This window comes from Xenopus tropicalis, chromosome 7 (genome assembly GCF_000004195.4).
Source record: "Xenopus tropicalis strain Nigerian chromosome 7, UCB_Xtro_10.0, whole genome shotgun sequence".
Classification (NCBI taxonomy): Eukaryota; Metazoa; Chordata; class Amphibia; order Anura; family Pipidae; genus Xenopus; species Xenopus tropicalis.
Genome location: NC_030683.2, coordinates 31843770 through 31868068, shown reverse-complemented (window position 1 = coordinate 31868068; position 24299 = coordinate 31843770). Strand labels below are relative to the sequence as shown.

Here is a 24299-nt window from a genome sequence, read left to right as displayed (position 1 = left end):
GGGGTCTAAGATTAGCAGTTATATTCACTGGGGGAAGTTGCCTTACCCATTCCCCCGTGAATATCACATACTTGTCCATTAATTATTCATTTGGAAACAATACATGGGAGGCCATATTCATCTATTTCTGTAATTCTGTGGATTGCAGTATAATGCATTTTAAGATATTGAACATCATTTGTTTACAAAAGCTTCCTTCTGGTATATTTTATTAAAAATCCCTGTCTAAATCAGTGGTAGAGCCCTACTGCTCTAGTACCCCCGGGCAAATGCCATTTTTCCTCTGGATTGTTTTAAATAGTACTATAAATATATTATTTCTGTGGTAAGATACCTGCATACTATCTGTATTGGTCCACTTACTAATATTGTACTCTTTACTTCCTGCAGCTATTGACTCTGTGCTTGGTGGGGCAATTAAATCTGAAATTGAGGCGAAGGCAAATGAAACACTTGATTTAGTTGTGCAGACCATAAATGGTAAGAATATTATATATGGAGCACCTATATTATTATATATTATTCATATTTTATGTTAGCATACAGTTTGACACTCCAGCTGAAGGGTGTTTGTGCGCCTGTGTATCACAATACAGAAAGTGCTGCACAGAAAAGACTCCTTGCTGTTTGCAGTGTTGGGTGCATGCTGAGTGCATTAAGCTAATGTAGCTCAATGCATACAATGTCTTAATGCCACATACAGTATATACTGATAATGGGTGAGTGTAGACAAACTTTTGTTTCTGTATGACTTTTGCAAGAAATTTATGGTGAAGAAAAGGACAGTCTGTTCCAATCCAGCCTCTGATCTGTGCACACTGATAGGAATGGTATCTGCCTGACAGTACATTTAGGGGGCCCTTTTTGAGCATTGACAGGCAGATGCCATTGCTGTCTGGGTGCACGGACCACAGGGTGGGATTAAAGCAGAATTTGCCAGTGAAAAAAATGTCTGGCATTGGCCCAAGGAGAGTCTTATTAGACGTCTAAAGTTTGGAGAGTCTTTTTTTGAGGTTGCTTTCAGAATTCTCCCCCATTTCTTAGGAGCCAATTGTGAGCCATATATTCCAGGAAGTCACTGTTTCTTGGAGACATTATAAGGGTGCAGTCTTTCAGGTATCACCTTACTAAATGGCAGTTTACATTTTCATTTGATGAAAGACTTTATGCCAAAAGGTGTTAAACAGGCAGTGTTTGAGTTCTAAATTGATCTTTGGTATCAGGAAAAGCCTTACAAAAATGATATGCAGTGAAGTGTATTTATGCCAAACCATTGCAAGAACAGAGCTTAAAATAGCATACAATGGAATCAAATTGCTATTGGGAAAATCTTGAATCTCGTAAGTTGCACCTCCCTTTGTGTAAACGCAAATATTTAATCAGTTCTAATAGCTAGTCTTGTTTGCTGAAAGTGGTTATTAAACAGCTACTGTGCACAGGTTTATCATTGCATGCTTACTACATATTGATTACATATTGATTAAAAAAGCTCTTTTTTATGTTACTATGTTAAAACTTGCCTGTACAAGTGTTTAGTGTTACAAGTGTGAAACATACTCTGAAAGTCCAACCTACAGCACTCCAGGTGTTCAACTACAGCTCCCTCCTGTCCCCTCTGTCCAGGGCTAATCTTATAGTTCAACAGTAGCTGCAGGGTGGCAGGTTGGCATTCATGGTTAAATACATGTATATTTGATACACAAACCATTAGCAGTCTTACCATTTTCTGACATGATTAGTGTTTTAAGAAGCCTTATAACTAACTACTACTACTACTTTGGGACCAAGATCCATTGAGTGAAACCAGGTGGGAGTTTCAAATCTGCTGTTACCCTGCTCCGCTTAAATATAAACTTGGGTTTGGCTCATCTAAAAATGGTTGGAGTTTAACAGGCCCGGAATCTTGACTGTATAAAAACCTGTTATTAGCCAATAAATCAGATCTGGCTTAACTGTGGGAAATTGCTTTTTTTTTTTGCATCTTCTCACTATTAAGCTGGGTCACAGCAATCTAAAGGTTAGGCAGGGAGATGGCATTTTTTGGAAGATTTATCTCCCAGTGTGCGATTGCTCCTTTGTATCCTGAAAGATTTCTAAACACATGATTTAAAGAACAAGCAAAACCATCACAGTTGCCAGCTTGCTAAATATTTTGTTTTTCTTACCTTTCTCAGTCGTGAATAACACTGCAAATCTCCTGGTGGCTATTAATGATTCATTTAACTCCTTGCGAGCTGAACAGGAGATCATACAGGGAAATCTGAGTGATGTGCAGACTAGAATCAACAACACCTTAAATAAATGTGGCACCAAATGCGACTCTGCTAAGAACTCGGTTGACGGCCTTACCTTTGATGTCAGCTACCAGGTAACACAATGTATTAAAAACATTCTGTGCATTAAATTAAATGTAAAATGCTTTCCCCTTTAAACATAACAGGGATTTCTTTCAAGCTGGTCAGCTATGCCAAAATCATCCCCAGTCTGGCCAGTCCTACACTTATTAACCTAATGTAATGATGCATACTGAAACGATTGCATAATTACAACAATTATCTTCAAAAACACTACATTTATATGCCACATGTGCCAGCAGTTTAGGTGTATTAGTTTCTTTTAATAAATGTTGATTTGTTCTGGCGTATCAGTTCTTATGGGTGAAAATTAGCTTGAAAGATATGTGCAGTAGTAATATTATTTTGGCGGTTTCACAAGACATTGGAAATTCATAATGCACCATAATACTGCCATATGTATCATAGCCCTAAGGGTGATGGCACACAAGGAGATTTGGTCACCCATGTTTAAGTCTTTGCTGCCACAGGCGACTTCTCTCCAGAAAAAAGACCTTCCATAGCATAACATTAAGATCACTGCAAGTAAAGCCTATAACTAGCAGTGATCTGGCTTAACTGCAGAAAAATGCAGAGGAAGGCATTTCCCACCATTATGCCAGATCACTGGAGTAATAGGTTTTACTTGCGGAGGTTTTTATTTACTTGAGGTTTTTATTTGCTATGGAAAATCTTTTTCCGGAGAGTTGTCGCCCCTGGCAGACATGTTTACTAAGATTGGAGATAAATATCACTCATGATGTTGCCCATAGCAATCAGCAATTAGATTTGAACAGTCATCTAATAGTTAGAAATCAAAAGTAAAGATGCGATTGGTTGCTATGTTTTACTCCACTTTTTACACAGCATGATAAATATACCCCTAAGAGTAATATCTCATGGGGAGGTTAGTTGCCTGAGATAAATCTCTTTTACTGCCGGCGACTAATCTCCCCGAAAAGACTTTCCACCAACAATAAAGGGAATAGCTGGTGGAAAGGCATCACTTTGGTTTTCTGAAGTCACACAAAGTTGCCTGCAGGAGGAAACGTTGTGTGACTGGTAAACCAAAGTAATGAATGGGCTTTTTCCCCCACGATTCCCATAATTGCTGGTTCCCATAATTGCCCACAGTAGCAGAGATTTATTGCGGGCAACTAATCTCCCCATGGGACGTTACCATAAAGGAGTATTTGATTGATAATGTTGGCCAGATTACCCATACGGTGGCCCCAATCAGTTTGTAAGATAGAGGCCTGTCTGATGTTATCATCTATTTTCAGATTCCAGATTTAAGTGATCCTTTGAATCGCATGAATGATTTTTTGGGCTCTGGAATTGACTCAACATTGCAGAAGGTTTGTATCAATTCAGTTTATGACTCTAAAGCGAAAAACATTCTAAATCATTGTTCAACATTTTACATGTGCCTTTATTATTTCTCATTCAGAATATTTGAGGGCCAGAATAAAAATTTTGTACAAAGAAGGCCATAAAAAATCCTTGGAGGGCCCATGCCTTTTTAGTTGGACAGCCATGTGCTAGATGTTGCCCTAGCTATATATAATAAAAAAATCAACATGTTAAATATTTGTGTCAAAAGCTCTGAAAGTTTAACTTCCTGCTATGAACCCAGTGTTGTAAGATCATTGTAATGCACAGCTGGACATTTCCTTGAGCACTTCTAAAAATGGTTTCACTTAACCAGTCGAAACTACAAATGATTTCTAGCTTTTGTAAGTATGGCTCCTTTTTTTACCATCAGATAATTTTTTTCCCTGTCAAACTTACATCTTAACCCGTGTGTAAGTTGGTGATTTCACAAAGCAAGATGAATTGATGGCCTAAATAGAAAATAATATTAGCCTTACTGGCCATGCACATTAGAATTATGACCATTGGTTGCAGGAAAGATTGTTTGTCTACTCAACTAACGTTAAGAGCTGAATCGTCAGATATGCAGGGAAAACAAAAGAATTCTACCCTTATCTAACAATTCAGCATTAACGTGTGCCAAGTACCATCACTGTAAATGCCACTTGGGTTTTGCACCTGAATTGTACCTTCATTTGTGTTAAGGTGGCCACACACGTGGCGATCTGTTGAAAGATCACAGACCCGCCACTAACCTTCAGGGCTGAAATGGCAGATAAGGAGGTAGAAACAATAGGATTTCTACCTCCTTCTGCCGATTCAGCCCTGAAGGCAGATTTTGCTCAGGCGCCTTCTATGGTGCCCGATCAAAATCTTTTGACCTGGCCGATCGGCGAGTCGACCGATATCAGCAGCTTCCTGCGATACCGGTCGACTCGCCGACTTGCCATACACGCAACGAATATCGTACGAAACGAGGTTTTGTACGATATTATCGGTGCGTGTATGGCCAGCCTTAGTATCAATGGCATTCCAGCATGGGTTGTTTAATATCAGCAGGGTGAAGCACATTTAGGATTTTTTTTTAACATGGTGGAGTTCTAAAGGCCAACCCTAGTGGCAATGTATCTCATTTGTTACCTTGTCCAAAGATTTCCTTCAGAATCTGTGCTTAGAATCATTTTTCAGTTATGTTGATTCATTCAAATGAAATAATCACCCCCTATTTAAATCACCAAATGAGCTTGCAGCATATGTTATGGTAAGACAAAGGTTTTGTTATTTAAATAAAATTCATTTTACAGGAATCCACATTTTGCGGATATTGCTCAGCTACAACTCCCTGACAAACAGACAGTAGGGGCTGTAGTTTGTACACAGTAGTAGTACACTAGTTGTTGCCAATACATTTGCCTCTTATGTTATTCCAATTCCATGAAGTACACAACATGTTATTTTAATGCAGAAGAACATAACATTCTCATATCATTTTATTGCTCATTTTAGGTCCGGAAAGCAATAGATGATATCCCTGAAACTGTGAAAAATGATACTAGAGATGCTGTTCAACGTGAGTTGTTAAAATGCAGATGCTACAAGGGAAAATATTCTGTGTTTTTGTTTTCCCCTTGGATTCTATTTTGTCTAAGGGAGAAAAGCTTGTTGTGTGACATAACATTCACTCTCTGCATAGTTTCTCATACTTCTCACGTGCATTATTTTGTGTAGATCATAATAGACCATCGCAGTCTATTTGAGATCAAAAGAGTTCTGTTGTGTTATATGCTGTTGCTGAGGGAAGCAATATGGCAGCCCATTCATATCTAAAAATACTAACCTTCAGATGGGGAATGTCTTGTGCAAACAGTATAAGATGCCATCATACTTTAGGGTGAAATGAGGGTCAGTGTAATGTTAAAAGAAGGACAATAATTGCCAGCGCACAGTTGGCCTTTAAAAAGAATTGTTCAAAAAATGAGGGATTAGTACCGCACTTAGGCTGAAACTATGTAAGCTCATGTGTCCCATCAAGGCTTCTTATTATACATGAGTCCTACACTGCCTATTAGCATTCTAAGGGGGTTATGTAAAGGCACTAAGCTTGCCCAGGAGCAGTAACCCATAGCAACCAATCAGCAGGTAGAATGTACTGGTTACCTTATTGGTTGCTGTGGGTTACTGCTACTGGGCAAACTTAGTGCCTCTCTTTACATATGGGGGTTAGTCTGTAGTGCATTTAAAATCATTAGTCCCCCAGCAAACAGTGTGACTGAGTAGTAAAACCATGTTGAACTTATCCTTAACTCAGGAGCTCTAGTAAGCAGGCAGGGAACTTTTTAGCCATGGTTAATTATCCTACATCTGTAAGTAGTTCCTTGTTCTAAAGGCTGAATGGCAGCTAGAAGCAATGTTTGGCGACAGTTTTGTACATGAAACAGAAAGAAATTGGTCTAAACCATGTTGTGCAGGGACAGCGCTAGAAGCACCCTTGGGCCAACACTTAGTTGACGAGCTCTTAAACTATTTGTACACAAAAAGAAAGAGAATGATTGCTACTGCACACTTTGCCTAACAGGTGACCAGTAAATGCTGCCTGCTGATTGGTTGCTATGGGTTACTGTTCCTGGGCAAACTTATTTTGGGCCTTTTATTACTAAACCCCTAAAATCTGTAGTACATTGAAAATCATTCAGTGTAATGCTATTAAAGGAACAGTTACATTAAAAAATGAAACACTACTATAGTTTATATAAATAAGCTGCCATGTAGCCATGGGGGCAGCCATTCAAGCTGGAAAAAGGCACAGGTTACATAGCGGATAACATTGCCATTGTATTCTACAGAGTTTATCTGTTCTCTGCTGTGCAACCTGTGACTTTTCTCCTTTTGCATGGCTGCCCCCATGACTACACAGCAGGGTATTTCTATAATCTATAGGAGTCTTTCTGAGGTAAATGCACAACTTTTACCAGTGCTGGGCAGCAGTACTTTATAATCTAATTACTTTGATACTTTTTTGGTGTTACTGTTCCTTTAAATTTCTTTTCTGGGGTAAGGAGTGCCATATTAAAGCACATCAGCCCAAAACATAATGTTTTGCCTAATAAATAGAAACATAATTCTAAGCAACTTTCCAATATTATTTTTTTAAAATGTTTAATGCTTTAAAAATTATATGTAAGTGTAATTGCTATTGAAAGCAGTATTCACATCATTACTCATAATTTCTGGTTATGACTTTTAAAACAATGTTGCAAAAGCCAGTCTCCTCCAGCAAGACAGGTCTGTCAGTGTGCTGGCTTGTGTCAAAAGTCAGCCCCCAGGGCAGAGAATAGAAAAGGACAAACACTGCTTTTAATAGCAATTATATACAGGTATGGGACCTCTTATCCAGAATGCTCGGGACCTGGGGTTTACCAGATAAGGGGTCTTTCTGTAATTCGGATCTCCTACCTTAAGTCTGCTAAAAATATTATATAAACAATTAAGCCCAATAGGATTGTTTTGACTCCGATAAGGGGTAATTATATCTTGGTTGGAATCAAGTACAAGGTACTGTTTTATTACTACAGAGAAAAAGTAAATCATTAATAAAAATGTGAATTATTTGATTAAAATGAAGTCTATGGGAGATGGCCTTTCCGTAATTCGGAACTTTCTGGATAATGGGTTTTCGGATAAGGGGTCCGATACCTGTATACAAATAACTGATCAAATGCTATAAGAATGTTTTCTTGTGTGACATAGCCCTATGTCCCCCTTTGGTAAAAAATGATCAAAATCTCCTGTGTAGTTTAGCCCTAAAGTGGACTTCCTTTTTAACTATCTTTTCAAGAACAACAGAGGATAGAAGAAACACAAAATAACATAAACTTCTGAAGCAGAGTATATTTTTGCTTTTCACTGGGAATATGATGCACCAGTGGGCCGTATTGGAGAGCCAATCACCTACAAGATATAGCAGTGCTGGTTCCACTTTTAACACCAAACTAGTTTTCAGAGTAATGTGTTATACTGTATAAACTCTCGGAATACAATAACGTTTTACCAGGTTTGTTAGTACAGACACAGTGACCTGTGAGGCAGAGCACTGATGGGTAATAGTGATACTTTATTTCTTAAAGCCAATAAGCACAACAGCTCAACATGGGTTCTGCAAAAGGTTGCCAAATACAGGGAAGAGTAGATGCTTTACCCCTTTGGATCCAAACTGTTCTGTTAAAAAGCACCTGCAGCTATTAGTATGTTCCGTCCATGACTTCTTCCAAACATCCTGTTGCATTTTTTTTTCCCCCACAGGTGTACAAGATCAACTGGGAAAGATTAAGAGCACAATAAATGACACAAAGAATGCAATTCCGATTACCAGTACAGTAAATAGCGCCCTAAATGGCTTGAATTCTATATCTACCAGTGTTTCCAACGTCATTCCTCAGATTCAGAATTATGACTACTACAGGTGTGCTCTCATTTTAAGAAGTTGTGGTATATGGCTATGGCAAAAATAATGTACTTCTGTGATGATTAACTAAGCAAACTCTTCGCAAGGTGACAGTATTAGATTGTATTGTATTGTATTGTATTAGATTGTATTTGTCCCATAACAGCTACAAAGAAAGCATTGTTCCATTAAATTCACCAAGCTGATTATCAGTTCTAATTGTTAGAATCTTATGCTTGCACAGTAACTTGTATCTAGTAAATAGCACAGTAATGCCATTACTAGTGCTCACACATTGGCACACCAGAAATGATGCCATTCTTGGACAACTGGACTAGGTGGTGACACACGGGCAGATTTCAGCTGGTGATTTGGGTCCTTCAGACCGATTCTGCATCTTATCTGCCCATGTATGGGCACCCCCGATATGTCTACCTGACCAATATCTGGCCTAAAATTGGCCAGTTATCGACCAAGCAGGTTAGATTTTCCCATTGGATCGGGGAACGCATCAGTTTATTGATGCAGTCCTCAGTCCAACAGCACCTATGCCGCCATCGTAATTCGATCGTTTGGCTGTAGGGACAAACGTTCAAATTAGCCCGATGTTGCCCACCATAGGTGGGCAGATCGGGAGAAGATCCACTCATTTAGCGACCTCACCAAATGAGCGGATCTTACCATGTATGGCCACCTTTAGGGAAATGGACTACAACGATTGCAGCACACCCACATTTTCAGGTTGACCGCTGTGAAGGAATTCTGGAAAAAAAAACGTAAAAAACACAGTGATTTACACTAATATTTTGCACATAGTATTTTTGTTGATAAGTGAACCCTGATATTTATTGCAATGATGGAATCATTTCATGTTTTAGCTCTCTGGAGTGGGAGGCAGAGCCTTCACCTGTTTAATGCCTGTGGGCAGGGCCTAACTTGGAACTTCGACAAAACATGGTTCTTGTCAGTGCTAAGCACATCCTCTACTAGACCTAATGCTCCAGAGAAGAATGTTCAGTCGTGAGCTAAACCCCAGTTTTGAATCTTTGGGACAGTGGTACAATAGTCATTTGTGGCCTTTTTTCACTTTACATGTGTTCACATTAAAACTAAATGGAATGTGCATAGTTATATAGTGGATTACTTGTATACAGTATGTACAGTATGTATGGAGGAGCATCATAGCCTGGAAATCACTTTATGCGAAGAACCCAGTATGTGTTGTTGTTGATGATATAAACTGGGTAGGGTTGTCACCTTTTCTGAACAATAACCAGCCTTCCTATATCTGTTTTCTTTTTTCCCTGTTAATGACATTGCCACCAAATATTCCTTTTACCATCTGCACCGGTACAGTACTGGTCTGGTAACAACCGTAATCAGTGGCCCCTGTTTTATTTTCTTTTAGGTGGATTGTTGGAATCATTCTTAGCTGTATCATCCTACTTATAATTTTGTGCATTTTGTTTGGACTGATTCTTGGCCCACTTGGCCTCAAAGGAACCGAAGATCCAACCAAGCGCAATTGTGCATCCAACTCTGGAGGGGATTTCTTTATGGCGTAAGGTTTTTTGTTTTACATTTTTCTTTCAAATATTGAGCACTGCTTGTAAAAGTGAGGTGAACTACACATAGTACAGAGCAGATTAGAATAAAGAGTGATTAACACCTCAGAGGACCCTCTATTTGCTCTTGTTAAACTTACTGGGCCCCTGGTTGTTAAAACAGGCCATTATTAAACAGAGATCATAGGTATACATGTAAAATAACCAGTGGCGTAACTTGGTAGAGAAAGGTTGGGGAGGGGGGACTATGGTACTGTTGCCCGGGCCTGCAGGGGCTGCTGTATACATAGTTAAGCTACTGAAAATAACTTCAGGAAATGTTAGCATTTACTCATTGTCACCTTGATATCAGTTGTGCTTTTACACTCTCAGCTTTAATGGGACATACAGTGGTTCTGTTATATACACTGGGGTGAACAGAGCACTTAATTTTTTTACTTAATTTTATTTCATCTTAATTCTGAAAATCCTGAGGATGTGCTTACAGTATTTAAACAATCAGTCAGCTTTCCAGAGAGAGATATAAATTAATTTTATAAAGTAATGCTGGCAAATAAAAGACAAAAATATGCATATAATGGGCACACCAACTTTTCCTAGTGTTATTTATTACATCTGTTTGGAGTCTTTTTTTATCTGACTTTTAGCATACACCAGCAGGTGGCATAATGTACTTAAATAGAACATGTTTGAAATGTCTTTCTTTGGGTGTAGGGTGTAACTTTACTTTTTCTTATATTACAGGAGTGTGGGATTCAGTTTTATTTTCTCATGGCTACTTATCCTTATAGTGGCAGTCTTGTTTGTAGTTGGTGGAAATAGCTACACCCTTGTCTGTAAACCTTGGGCCAATCAGCAGCTGTTTACGGTAATTTCTTTTTTGTATATCCCTTTATCCTTTCCTTTGCATATGAGGTGTATTCCCCACCAGTAGAGAAGCACCCATACAGCCATTTAGTTAAATGAATACCACTGGGCTTCACAGGTGAATTGGGCACTTCTCTACCTTTAAAAAAAAAACATTGATGCAGATATGCTTTGTTGCATAGGCCTTACATTTTTAGTACAAGCCCCTCCAGAAGTGCTAACCTTTGGTCAGTAACCCCCCTCCTTCAAACTAGATTTTTAGATTTAACTAGGAAAGCAAATAAGCATCCTCACCTTAATTGGCTTGAGACTGAGCCTACTGATGTAAGCCCCCTTTCCATTGATCCAAGCCCACCGGGGGAATCACTGTTTAAAGCCTAGTTTACTACTAACTGAATTAGTGAAATTCACTAATTCACAGATCCACTAACTGACTGAAAGCAGGGGGTCTCTTTCACTTCATTTTCCTTAGAATATTCAGTCATTACTATGAACACACTGTGTTCTGCATAAAGAACATTATGTATCTAATATTTCTGAGAAAGTACATGGGCATCAAATCCACAATTTTTTAATTCGCCCAAATCTTCCAAAAGATTTGTCCAAATTCCAACTGCATCTGAGCCCTTATTTACATATTTAGTTTTGAGAAAAATAAATCTTGATCATCTGTAATCAAAAAATTGCCACTTTTTGAATGTGACTTAGACACATTAAACACTTTAACTCAGCAAGAAACTTTTTACTGTGCTTTTTAACTAAGAATGAGAGTGTTGGTGTTTAACAGTATTTTTTTTTTCTTTTTTTGTTATTTATTTCAATAGTATCTTGATTCCCAAACTATTCCACAACTTAACATCTCCCACTATATAGACACAAATGTGAATATATCTACACTTTACAGGTATGTGGCATTGTTATCTTTTTACTTCAATATCTATGTCTGCCTTTTCTAAAACTTGGTTATTATTAAAAATATTGTACCTGCTTACCTGTATATAAGCACTCTGCCTTTAGCTCATTCCTTTATATGATCATCAAACTCCTCTGTGACTTATGATATTCTTGTGTTTTACAATACAGTGTACATTATTCTATATTTAAGACATAAGGTTACAAACACAACTTCAGCTTTTTAAAAAAGTAAACATAATTTTAAGCAAAATGCAACATTTTCATGATTTTTAATGTAATAATATGGTTTGGAACAGTTCCCTAAGTCTGGCCCCCTGTTCTCCTGCCTGCTGGCTACTTTTAGATTTAAAAAAATGTAAAAAAAATGTTTTTGACTGTCATCAGCCTGCCTTCAAAATCCCGCAATTCCCTGCACATATGATGCCAATAAGGAAAGTTGCATCACAGTGCAATGCATTGTGGGTTATGTAGTTCCTGCATGCTGTCTGTAAGCGGTGAAGAAGTTGTTACAATTTGTATTATCTGTGTTTTAGTCCCTTCTTCCCATCAGAATTTCAAATTATGCGGAAAGAGAAGAAATGTTCTGCAGGGACAGGTTACAGTGATAGCTTCTGTATATTAGGGGTTAATGTGTTTAGGGGGCTCTTTAACAAACTTTGGTACAGAAGCTGGAGTTCCCCTTTAATGCATTACATGGTAATACAGAAACCAGTGCATTCTGCAGGAGAATTCAGTTATCTGCCCTGTAGCATCAGCATTTATTACAGATCAGATAAATCTCATTTTCTGCTTGATTATTTGCGACAACCACTAAGCTTGGCTTCTCCATGCTCCCCTTTAATAATATGACATTACTTTCTACAATTAGACATAGCAATTACAATGGTGTAAAACTTTGGATTGCAAAGTTGATTACCTACCTTGATTTGGGATTTCCTGAGTTAGGATTTTAAAGGTAAAAAATACCTCTGTTATTGACTTAAACTCATTCAGTTGAACTTATGTTAAAAAAAGCCGCACAGACGCTTTCTGAAGTGTCAAAAATAAATGATGGTTGGTGGTGCAGCACAACCCTTATGGGCTTATTAATCAATTTTCAAGTTTGTGAATTCAAATCTCTAATTGGAATAAAATTACATATCAAATGCTTGCTTATTGTATACAAATAATTACCAAAGGAGCTTTTAGTGCTTTTAGCATAAAATGTAACTTTTAATTCATATATATTTAAACAGAGAGTAAGTTTCTATAAAAACCAAAAGGACCCAAAACCAAGAAAAATGAATGGTGCATTAATTATTTTATTCGAATTTCTCAAATATTTTACAAACTCTAAAAAAAACTCGGAAAACTCAGAAAATCTGAAACTGAAAATACTGTATGGCTTGATCATAATTCGAATGTGGGAGTTTTAGCCCCACAAAGTCCCCATATAGTCTTTATTGTCTATTCCATACTATTGTGGACACTAAAATAGTACAACTTTTTTGTGATACATTTGTTATTCCACTAAAAAGTCGTACTTTTCGCAACAACAACGTCTGATCATCCAAAATCATGCACTGAAGTTTCAAAGTCAGAAAGGGTTTTGTGTCATTTACTATCGTTCGGATACTAAAATTTCGTAACTTTCAGACCGTAACCACTATATTTTCGTACGTGCAAGAAACAAATTTTCGTGACATTCAGAGTTAAAATATCCCCAGCAGGTGGCTCTGTTTGAAAAGGGTTCACAGCAAAATATACTTTTACGCTTTTACTTTTTAAGCTGTGAAAAAAAACATACAGTCAACATCCATCTGGACTAAATAAATGTGCGTGTGTGTATATTTTATAATTCTACAAATCTATTTGTAGAGGCAAGAAGGGATACCAAAAAAGGGTGGAATAGTAAAGCAATTTGAAGCAACGGATAGAGAGCGTAAATTCTATGGGGGGAATACACAAAAGTGGAGAGAGTCCTTTTTTTGGAGTAAAAGTGGTGGAAAAACTGGTGGAAAACACTTTCTCCATATTCACAAACAGGAATCCTCCTAAATTCCAAATCAACCGCCACTTTTCCGTTTTTAGGTGAAAGACAGACCGTTTAGAGATACTTTTGTGGATTTGTCGTTTAAACGACATTTATACAGCGTTTTAACAACATTTTTTCCCGACATTTTCAAAATGGAGTAAAGCTCAGTGTAACTGTCAGATCAATTCTAAGATCTTCTGGTTTGTTTGGTCTCACTCAGTCTCCATTTCACACCTCTGGTAGGGGCCCCATTGGGGGATCAGTAACATATTAATGGGGATTGGCAGACTATTGTTAGGGAACAAATTTCTGTCTAACTCTAGAACAATAGGTGCAAAAAGCCTCATTAACATTTTTTAAGTAAAACACTGATTAAACATTTTTTTAATTTATATCTTCTATATAAAAAGTTTTTACCTCACATTTGTATGATTATACTAGTTGTAGCTTAATGAATGAGGCAATCATAACATTTTAAGTGAATTTATTGTTTAAATGTTTATTTAAAGGAAAAGTAAAGCGTCCCATGCAAATTTTTATTTTTAGTTTCCCTGGGCAAACTAAAATTACCAAAATTAAAATTATTCAGGAAAACCCCCCTAAAGAAATGACAAATGGCTTTATGAAATGCAAGATCCTGCTGGTAAATTCCTTATCCCAAGGCTCCTGTAGCTGTGGGACTGGGTTTGATGGCACCAACAGATTTACTAAGAGTTAAAGGCAAATTTCATAAAAAAATTCATAAAAAAAAATGTCAGTATAATGACAAAATCTGAAAACTGTCTGTTTAAAAGACAAATTCACAAAAGTAGAGATAGAGGTTTGTGAATTAGCTGGAAAATCCGACAAATCTATCTCCACTTTTATTTTGTCTTAATATCAGCACTTTTGTGAATTCCCCACATTGTCTGTATTGGCTTGAAAAACATTGGGAGGGTGTGTAGTTGGAACAGTATGATAAAAAATGGGAACAAAGGGGAATTGCAAGTTTCACAAAAATACCTTCTTTGTTTCACAGTGACTGTCAGAGAGATGATTCTTTGTGGTCCACTTTAAACTTTAATCAAAAGATCGATCTGCAGAAATACCTGAACATCACCCAGGTTGGTAGCTGCGCTGTCATCTTAGAGGGGACATTGAATTAAGGTTCTTTTTTTAAAAAAGAATATACAGTGAGGAACATAAGTATTTGAACACCCTGCGATTTTGCAAGTTCTCCCACAATCATGGAGGCGTCTGAAATTCACATTGTAGGTGCATTCCCACTGTGAGAGACAGCATTTAAAAAAAAAATCAGGAAATCACATTGTATGATTTTTAAAGACTGTATTTGTATTGCACTGCTGCAAATAAGTATCTGAACACCTGAGAAAATCAGTAATATTCGGTACAGAAGCCTTTGTTTGCAATTACAGAGGCCAAACGTTTCTGTAGTTCTTGGCCAGGTTTGCACACACTGCAACAGGCATTTTGTCCCACTCATCCACACATATCTGCTCTAGATCTGTCAGGTTTCAGGGCTGTCGCTGAGCAACAGCTCCCTCCAAAGATTTTCTATTGGACTTAGATCTGGAGACTGGCTAGGCCACTCCAGGACTTTGATATGCCTCTTACGGGGCCACTCCTTGGTTATCCTGGCTGTGTGCTTCGGGTCATTGTCATGTTGGAAGAACCAGCCACGACCCACCTTCAATGGTCAGACCAAGGGCAGGAGGTTGTTGCTCAAAATCTCACAATACACGGCCCCATTCATCCTCTCCTTAATACAGTGCAGTCGTCCTGTCCCCATCACAGAAAAGCATCCCAGAGCATGATGTTACCACCCCCACAGTGGTTCACAGTAGGGATGGAGTTTTTGGGATGCAACTCATCCTTATTTTTCCTCCAAACACAGTGAGTGAAGTTTAGACCAAAAAGTTCTACTTTGGTCTCATCTGACCACATGACTTTTTCCCATGCCTCCTCTGGATCATCCAGATGGTCATTGGCAAACTTAAGATGGACCTGGACATGTGATGACTTGAGCAGGGGAACCTTCCGTGCAATGCATGATTTGAAACCATGACAGCGTAGTGTTCTACTGTGTTCTACCTCCCTTGTAGTTCTGGGCTGATTCCTCACCTTTCTTATCCTCAGTGATACCCCACGAGGTGAGATCTTGCATGGAGCCCCAGTCCTAGGGAGACTGACAGTCGTCTTTAGCTTCTTCCATTTTCTAACAATTGCTCCAACAGTTGATCTATTTTCACCAAGCTGCTTGGCAATTGCCCCGTAGCCCTTTCCAGCTTTGTGGAGGTCTGCAATTTTGTCTCTGGTGTCTTTTGGCAGCTCTTTGGTCTTGCCCATGGCGTAGTTGGAGTCTGACTGACTGTGGGGTGGACAGGTGTCTTTAAAGAGCTCAGACAGGCGTTACTAATTTAGATTAATGAGTGGAATAGAGGGGGACTATTTAAAGGCAGAGTAACAGGTCTTTGAGAGCCAGAATTCTTGCTGATTGCCAGGTGTTCAAATACTTATGTGCAGCAGTGCAATACAAATACGTTCTTTAAAAATCATACAATGTGATTTCCTGATTTTTTTTTTTTTTTAAATGCTGTCTCTCACAGTGGGAATGCACCTACAATGTGAATTTCAGATGCCTCCATGATTTCTAAGTGGGAGAACTTGCAAAATTGCAGGGTGTTCAAATACTTATGTTCCTCACTGTATATGTTTTTTTTTTAAATAGCCATTAATGGTTACCAGAGAGACCTTATTTGCAAGCAGGTTGAATTCACGTTGTTGCTTTTCTTCTCTCATTGTGGTTCATTGTTTGTTTCCTTTCCAGTATACAGATTCAGTACAGAACATTATTGACAACACAAATATCACCATAAAAAACATTAACTTCCTTACTACAGACCAGAAGGACCAGATAATGAGAGTGGTCAGCTCAGGAGTCGACACACTGAACTTTGCTAGTTTCAAATCACAGGTAAAAGAAATCTAAAGTTCAGTATATCCGTCATACCAATGTCATTGCTGTTAATAATAATTAAACTATATATATGATTGCAGATTTGTAAGAGTGTGAAAGTGCAATGCTAAAATGTTTTCTCTTATTGCAGTTGATCAGAAACATCACCAAAATAGACCTGTTGTCATTTGCAGACGATCTAGATAAACTGGCTAATGTAAGTATGCAGTGCATGTCCCCTCATAGCTGCAGCAACATTATAGAACTGTCTGACAGTCATATGGAAGAACCTGCCACTATGTTGCCTATGGTTTAGCAAAGCAGATAATTGCTCACAATGTTAAGCTGTTGGGGCTTGGCATTAAAGGACCACTAACTACCGTATTTTTCGCCCTATAAGACGCACCCAATTTTAAAGGAGGAAAATCTAGAAAAAAAAGATTCTGAAGCAAATACTGTAGTAAAATATTTTATATCAACTGTATAAAGTTAATTGTCTCTGGGCTCGCACATAATGAGGCTTCCCCCAGGCCCCCCCCAAGCATCCTTCAGCTTCCCCCAGGCCCCCCCCCAAGTATCCTTCAGCTTCCCCCAGGGCCCCCCCAAGTATCCTTCAGCTTCCCCCTGGGCCCCCCCCCAAGTATCCTTCAGCATCCCCCAGGGCCTCCAAGCATCCTCCAGCTCCCCCACGGCACCCACAGCATACTTCAGCTTCCCCCCCGGGCCCTCAAGCACCTTCCATTTCCCCCCAGCGGCCTCCGGCTCCTGTGATGTCTTCCTCTCTGTGCCGCGGCTCCCAGCGGCTTCTGTGCTTTTATAAGGTTGCGCCCTGTGCGTGTGACGTCAGTACGCACGGGCGCAACCTTATAAAAGTGAGTATGCGGCAGAGAGCCGCGGCACATAGAGGAATGAGCATTCGCCGTATAAGATGCACAAACTTTCCCCCCCAGTTTTGGGGAAGAAAAAGTGCGTCTTATACGGCGAAAAATACGGTAGTTAGAATTGATAGTTAGTAGTGAGTTCCCTGTGGACACACATTTGCTGCAACTCGCAGTCACTGTGATTAAATTTCACATTTCTTGCAGTTCCTTACCAGATGATAGTGAATCCATGTTTCCTCTGTGTGTACAAAACTCGGGCTTGGTAAAGCAAATGATCCACTCAGTGTGCCTTCCCTATAGGTAAATCTTATTTCACTTTGTTCCTTTTACTTTTCTCTTTGCAGGACAGTTCTTTACCTGAAAATGTAACTACAGAACTAAGGACAGAGGCTTCTGTGCTACGGAGGATTGACAATCATATTAAAAGCAACCTGATACCAGCAGTTGTACGTTTTATTTTTTGCTAAATAATCATTCAAACTAAAGAAAATGACCTGCCAGTCTGATGGAACAAAGGGGATGTTGTCTTCATCATGTAGGTCTTTTCAGAAATGAACAAGCCCTACAGTTACACTGACAGAATGCTATGCACATTTATCTTATTTACTGTTTTACAGTATCTTATATATATTTACTGAAATAAAACACATTTATAAAGTGGCAGGTGCATCTCGGATAGAAGTTGGGCTTTCATGTGCATCTAGGAGAGAAGCTGGGCTTTCAGGTGCATCTAGGAGAGAAGCTGGGCTTTCAGGTGCATCTAGGAGAGAAGCTGGGCTTTCAGGTGCATCTAAGTGAGAAGCTGGGCTTTCAGGTGCATCTAAGAGAGAAGCTGGGCTTTCAGGTGCATCTAAGAGAGAAGCTGGGCTTTCAGGTGCATCTAAGAGAGAAGCTGGGCTTTCAGGTGCATCTAAGAGAGAAGCTGGGCTTTCAGGTGCATCTAAGAGAGAAGTTGGGCTTTCAGGTGAATCTAGGAGAGAAGTTGGGCTTTCAGGTGCTTCTAGGAGAAAAGTTGAGCCTTCAGGTGTGTCTGTGAGAGAAGTTGAGCCTTCAGGTGCATCTAGGAGAGAAGTTGGGATTTCAGGTGAATCTAGGAGAGAAGTTGGGCTTTCAGGTGCTTCTAGGAGAAAAGTTGGGCTTTCATGTGCACCAAGGAAAGCAATGGGCATTCTCTCAATTCTTAACCAAACTAGCCTTCAATCTGAGCCCCCCATTCGCCATTTCTCCAAGGCCTACCAAGACGGCTAGCTTCTGCTGTCTTCTCCAGTGTTGATACCAGAAATGGTGCAGGGGCCTTCAAAGCTTATGTAGTGAGGAGGGGCCTGCTGTGCGAGCATGGAGTAGAACCATCCCAGCTTGTACTGATATAATATTATTATATTTATGATTCTATGTATACTTAATTACATATATCAATTTCATTTTCACATATAGGAAACCTTGGATACCACTGTCCAGACTCTGGAAGCAACATCTGAAAACATGCCTGTAAGTTGTTATTCATTTTTATTTCTGTGGAAACCAGTGATTAATTTGAAACTTTGGTGACAAATAGTGAAACATGCATACAGAAAGAAGCTACTTCCTATCTACATTTTTATTTAATGACTAATATATATATACCTGTGAGTAATTTAACAGGTAATTGAAATTTTTATTTTAAAGGAGAACTAAAGCTTAAATAAAGAATTAGGGAAGAAATGTACATTGTGTTTGGGCTTCTGTACCAGCCCAAGGCAACCCCAGCCCTTTAGCAGGGAAGATCTGTGCCCCCAAAGATGCCCCAGTAGCTCCCCATCTTATTTTCTGCTGATTCACTGCACATGCTCCCTGCACATACTCACAATATACTGTATATATAGACTATAAATATCACAGTATAAGGCTAATCAGCCCTGTATCATCAGCCTGTGCCATTATGGTATGAACATTTGTATGTTTGTCATTACAGAGGCCTCAGCATTATCCTAGCAGGAAATGTGCTGAAGATGCTGAAATTATCAGCCAGTAGCTATGAGTGTAGCCTATTATACTAAGCATAACTAAGGATGACAGCAGTGAAGTTAAGGGGGTCCATTTCAAGATTTGAATGGTGTGTGCCTTGAATTAAAGTATCTGTAGTCTTTGCACCGCACACTTGTTGTTACAGTTGCACAGGGTTGTAATACATCATGAGGTAGAGGTTTGTAGAGCAGTTGCAGCCTAGTGCAGGATTGAGTTTGGGATTTGCAGGAGAATGCTGTAGTATTTGGTTATATTGATAAACAATTCATATTCCAGAGAATTGCTGGGAGAATAATTGTGAGAGTTGTTTAGAACTTTGAGACTCAACAATTGAAAATACTTATTAATTTCAATGAATTGCTGATTGGTTGCTATTTGCAACTGCAATTGTGGAATTTAGCTTAACTGAGTATCACACAGATAGCAATATCAAGGCATATTAAATACTATTTTTATTTTACTATTTGGACAAATCACAGTTTTTGGAGGTAGTTTAACATTAACCCTGTCATTTTTCCCTTTAGGCAACCCTGAATAAGACGCTTGCAAACATTGAGGAAGCTCAAGCATACATTGATACACAAACCGTTGGAGTAATAAAAAATGTAAGTGTCATGCCATTTTTGCAAACAGATTTTTTTTTATATTTAATTTTGAAATTTGATGTGGGGCTAGACATGAGGCCGCTTCTCTCTCGCCTGTGTTTTGTAGGCAGGCAGAAAGAAACGAATCCTCTGTGTATTTGCACTGAAAGGCGCAGCATGGACCTGAGTGCAGCTACACGGAACAGAGATTGGCCTGAAAAATTTAATAGCATGTATGTAATTCACACCAGTACCTGGTACATTCACAGTGTCCTGCACTCCGGAACCCTAGAGTTATGGGACAAAGGGATGCAAACAAAGCACCACTACTGCCCTTTTCCAGAAAAAATAACTGCTTTATAACCACAAGCTTCCTGTATTTTTAGAATCAGAAATGCACTGATACAGAGCTACTGATTGTACCTTAGTGACTAATGCCTAATCCAACGGCTTTTACATGCTCTTTCAGTGGTATAAACAGCCGCTCTATTAATACATGCCCTTGTTAGAGTTATTCTCTTCCTAAATCAATAAAAGCGCTGACCAGATCAATGTTTTTATAGGAGAAAGGACAAACAATCCTGTGATAACATATCAGACTTGGTCTTCGTCCCAGGCAACACAACAGCTATTAAGTCGATGCCTTTATAATCACAATCAAACTAAAAATAATATACCTTTTATGAACAAACACAAATACCTTTTCATGTTAAAGGGGATCTCTTGCCAAAAGTTGTTTTTGCTTAAAGGGGAACTCCACCAAAACACAACTTAAGCTTTTTGAATAGTAAACATAATTTCAAGCAACTTTACAATATTTATATCGGTTAAAATATGCAACCTTTTCATGATTTTAATGTAATAATATGGTTTAGTGAGGCAAATAACTCACTACCATCTCTTAGAGTAGCGTGCAATTACAGGCACTTGATTGAATTGCAGCAATAATAGCTGCCACTAACTTAGTGATACTTTATGGTCTCCGTGTCTTTTACTATTTTGTAATCTGGGATTTTCCTCCCTATGTATTAAACTGTAAACACATGATTTAGGCACCCTAGCTTATTCCACCTATCCCATGCTCCAAAAATTAATTAGTTTGACTGCAGAACGAATTGATAAGTAACTTGGAGCTGGGCTAAGTTGTTTTTAACTGATTTCTTATCCATGCCATTAATTGACATGGGTGATTGAATTGAGATCTCATTCTTGTTGACTTGCAAATATGCACTTTTATCTGTATATACTAAGTTTTAATTATAATTGATTAAAAGTTAAGTATTATTGTTAGAGATTAAGCACTAAAACAATTTTCTTTTGAGTGATGTGTCTATAATAATAATAATAATCACTAAATGGTGGCTCAAGTGAAATATATATAATATATATATATTCCAGTTTGTCGAGATTCTTTAATAGAACACTGAACAAATCAATTGCTTAAGTATTCATTCTGGGGATATAGTTTTCCTTTAAAATGAAGCAGTTCTTTGCATACTTTTAAGTCTAGTTCAGTCCAGTGCAGGCCCAGACTGGCAATCTGTGGATTCTGGCAAATGCCAGAGGGGCTGCTGTAAGATGTCTTAGGCAGTCACTTTTTATTGGGCTGGTGGGGCTGTTTGGGACTTGAAATGCCAGGGCCTATTTTGAATCCCAGTCCAGACCTGGTCCTGTGTTTCCCATGAGAAAAATGAAATCGACCTGACTGTCATCTGAAAAACCCTCTACAGCTCTACAGCTATTGATTTGCTCTTTGTTATCTCTTGTACAAGCACAGTGCTGGGGGGTAGCCAGTAAATCATTCTTTATCTTCAGCAACTAAGAAGGGAAGCCCACCTAAACATGATTTACCTATATACTTCACCTTTATTGAGAGCAGTTAAAGAAACCATATATGACGAGGATAGTATTTTATTGCTTATTCTGTCCAGCACCTCCCTCTTTTTTTTTTTTTTTAATTTATTTTCCAAGTTCATTTAAGACAGGTATGCTTTAAATGGAGTAATTCGCCAAGTTAACACTTAGAGGTCCATTCATCAATGTACGAATCCGAATCACGAAAATTTCTGATGTTTGGAAATTCTTGACGTATGAAAATTTTGTTCTTACAATCCAAAATTCTCGTATTGAAACGATCGCAAATGTATTGGCAATACAAAAATCACTAAATTTTCGTATACCAACGATCGTAAACCGCACAAAACCCTTTCTGACTTCAATGTATGATTTGGGAAGCTTTCCATAGGACTGGCACTCTGCAGCTCCAACCTGGCCAAAAGAAAGTCATGATACCAAAGCTTGAATGAATTCCGATACTTTCATACTCGTTGCGACAAATACAATTTTGTTGCACAAATTGTCACAAAGCATGAAAACGTTGCGGAAATTAACGGAAAAAAAAGCGCAGAAAATACGCACAGTTCTAAAAGTTAGGAATTTTTTTGTAATCGTAACCAATCGTACATTGATAAATGGGCCCCATAGTATGTTGTAAAATGACCTATTCTTAGTCACCTTTTAGTTGGTATTATTTCTTTCATTTCTTATAGTTTTTACTTTAGTTGCCTCATTATAGCTTTCAAATGGGATGCCCTACAAACTGCACACTTGTATTGATAGTTTTAGGGTTTTAAACTTTGCAACCCTAGAACCAAATAAGTGCATTTAATATACCTAATTTAGTTGTTCCTGTCAACTCCTAGAGGGCCAGCCTCTATATATGAAACCTAATTTATATATCTAGCTTACTTTCTTTCACTCATTTAAAGCCACATAAATGAAATAATGCTATTGGTTTATCTTAACAGGCGACCACAGCATATGTGAACAAGTTAGTGGATCTTTTTCAGTCATATGTTGACTGGGCAATATTTACGGTAAGTCAGTACATTCGGTGACAAAACACTGTCTCTACAGATCAGTATCAGAGTATACAGGGAGCTGGGTTCCATTCTGTCATATGTATGTATATCTTTATTTATATAAAGCGCTACTTATGTACGCAGCGCTGTACAGTATGTATGTATATATGTTTGGTTGCAGTAGGATAAATGATATTTAATTTTGAAGGCCATAGTATTTATTTTATAAACTGTACAGTAAAGTAACATACAGGTTTCTTTCGCTCTTGAAACAAATGTCATGCAGGGAACTAAAAATGAAGGTGTGAGCAGTTGCAGCATAAAAAAACAAAACAAAGGCAGTATGCAAGAAAACTTAGAAAAGGGAAAAAAACAGGGTAGAAAATGTAGTGCAACATAGAAGAGGTGTTGCTGTGTAGAAAGGCTTTCTGTAAAAAAGGAAATGTTAATGATGCTAATAAAGCATAATGTAGAGTGAATTTGAAAAGATGATTGGTGTTTAATACTAATGAAGACTTTCCTTCCTTCTAATTAGGAATTACTTTTATGGCAGTTGTTAAATTTTTGAATGGAACATAATATCAAACAGTGAAAAGGATTTTCTGTACATTTAAAAGATTTGGAACTATCCAATAGGGTCACACCATGTGTAGCAGCAGCCCTAGCGCCCGTGGGCAGCTCTAAGGGGCAATTAGGGTACCATTTATGTTCTCTTCAATGGCACTAGATCCCCACCCATTTCATTAAGTTGGGGATAAAGGCATCCTGAGATCTGGGCCGCTGGGATCCATTCTCTTAAGCTAATAATGGCTTCTCAGCTAAGCACAAGTTCAAACCTTGTATACAGAGTTTACCATTGACACTTAACATGGTGTGGTGTTTGAATGGACAATCCTAAAAATAAATATAATGGAATGGCTATATATTGCACACACACAAATAATGAGCATTTAAAGGAAAATGACCCCCATGCCATCGGTTTGGGAAAAGTAGAATATTTTTCTAAATCTGATGCACCATAGTTTGTAAAGCCCAAGGCTACATACAAGATGTTACGAGGCCCCTCGGCAAAACCATTTTAGGGCCCCCCTAATTTTGGGAATAAGACATTTTTCATACATATGAAAAACGGCATATTATTCACTGCATTGCATTCACTGCCCCCTGCTGGGCCCACCCAGCACCGCATCTTTTGTAATTATGCCTTTAGCTACTTACACCCAGTGGTCATCTTAAACATGTAGCTAATAAGGTACATTCTTATTGGGCCTGATGTCAGGTGTATAGTAAGTAAAGTTAAACACTCCACCTGCATTAGGTGAGCTCTTCCTACTTAAGCAAGAGATGTGCATTATGGTAAATGAAGGACAAAACAGCAATTAACTTACCAATTAACTTGATCCTTTAAAAATAAACTTCAGGTAAAGAATCTGTTATCCAGAATATTAGGGACCTGGGGGTCCTCCAGATAAAGGGATCTTTCTGTAATTTGGATCTCCATACC

The 24299-nt window shown here is 38.4% G+C and overlaps 1 protein-coding gene across 5 annotated transcripts in view; it reads left to right on the top strand.

Annotated features, from left to right (window-relative positions):
• LOC100488690 (prominin 3) overlaps positions 1-24299 on the top strand; it is a 58825-nt gene that overhangs the window by 27565 nt on the left and 6961 nt on the right. For all 5 annotated transcript variants that reach the window (XM_031904911.1, XM_031904912.1, XM_031904909.1 and 2 more), the window contains 15 exon segments: positions 391-480; positions 2175-2368; positions 3617-3691; positions 5214-5277; positions 8007-8166; positions 9557-9709; positions 10458-10581; positions 11405-11484; positions 14528-14612; positions 16337-16483; positions 16617-16682; positions 17691-17792; positions 18781-18834; positions 19875-19955; positions 22742-22810. In XM_031904911.1, the coding sequence (XP_031760771.1) occupies positions 391-480; positions 2175-2368; positions 3617-3691; positions 5214-5277; positions 8007-8166; positions 9557-9709; positions 10458-10581; positions 11405-11484; positions 14528-14612; positions 16337-16483; positions 16617-16682; positions 17691-17792; positions 18781-18834; positions 19875-19955; positions 22742-22810 (1544 nt within the window).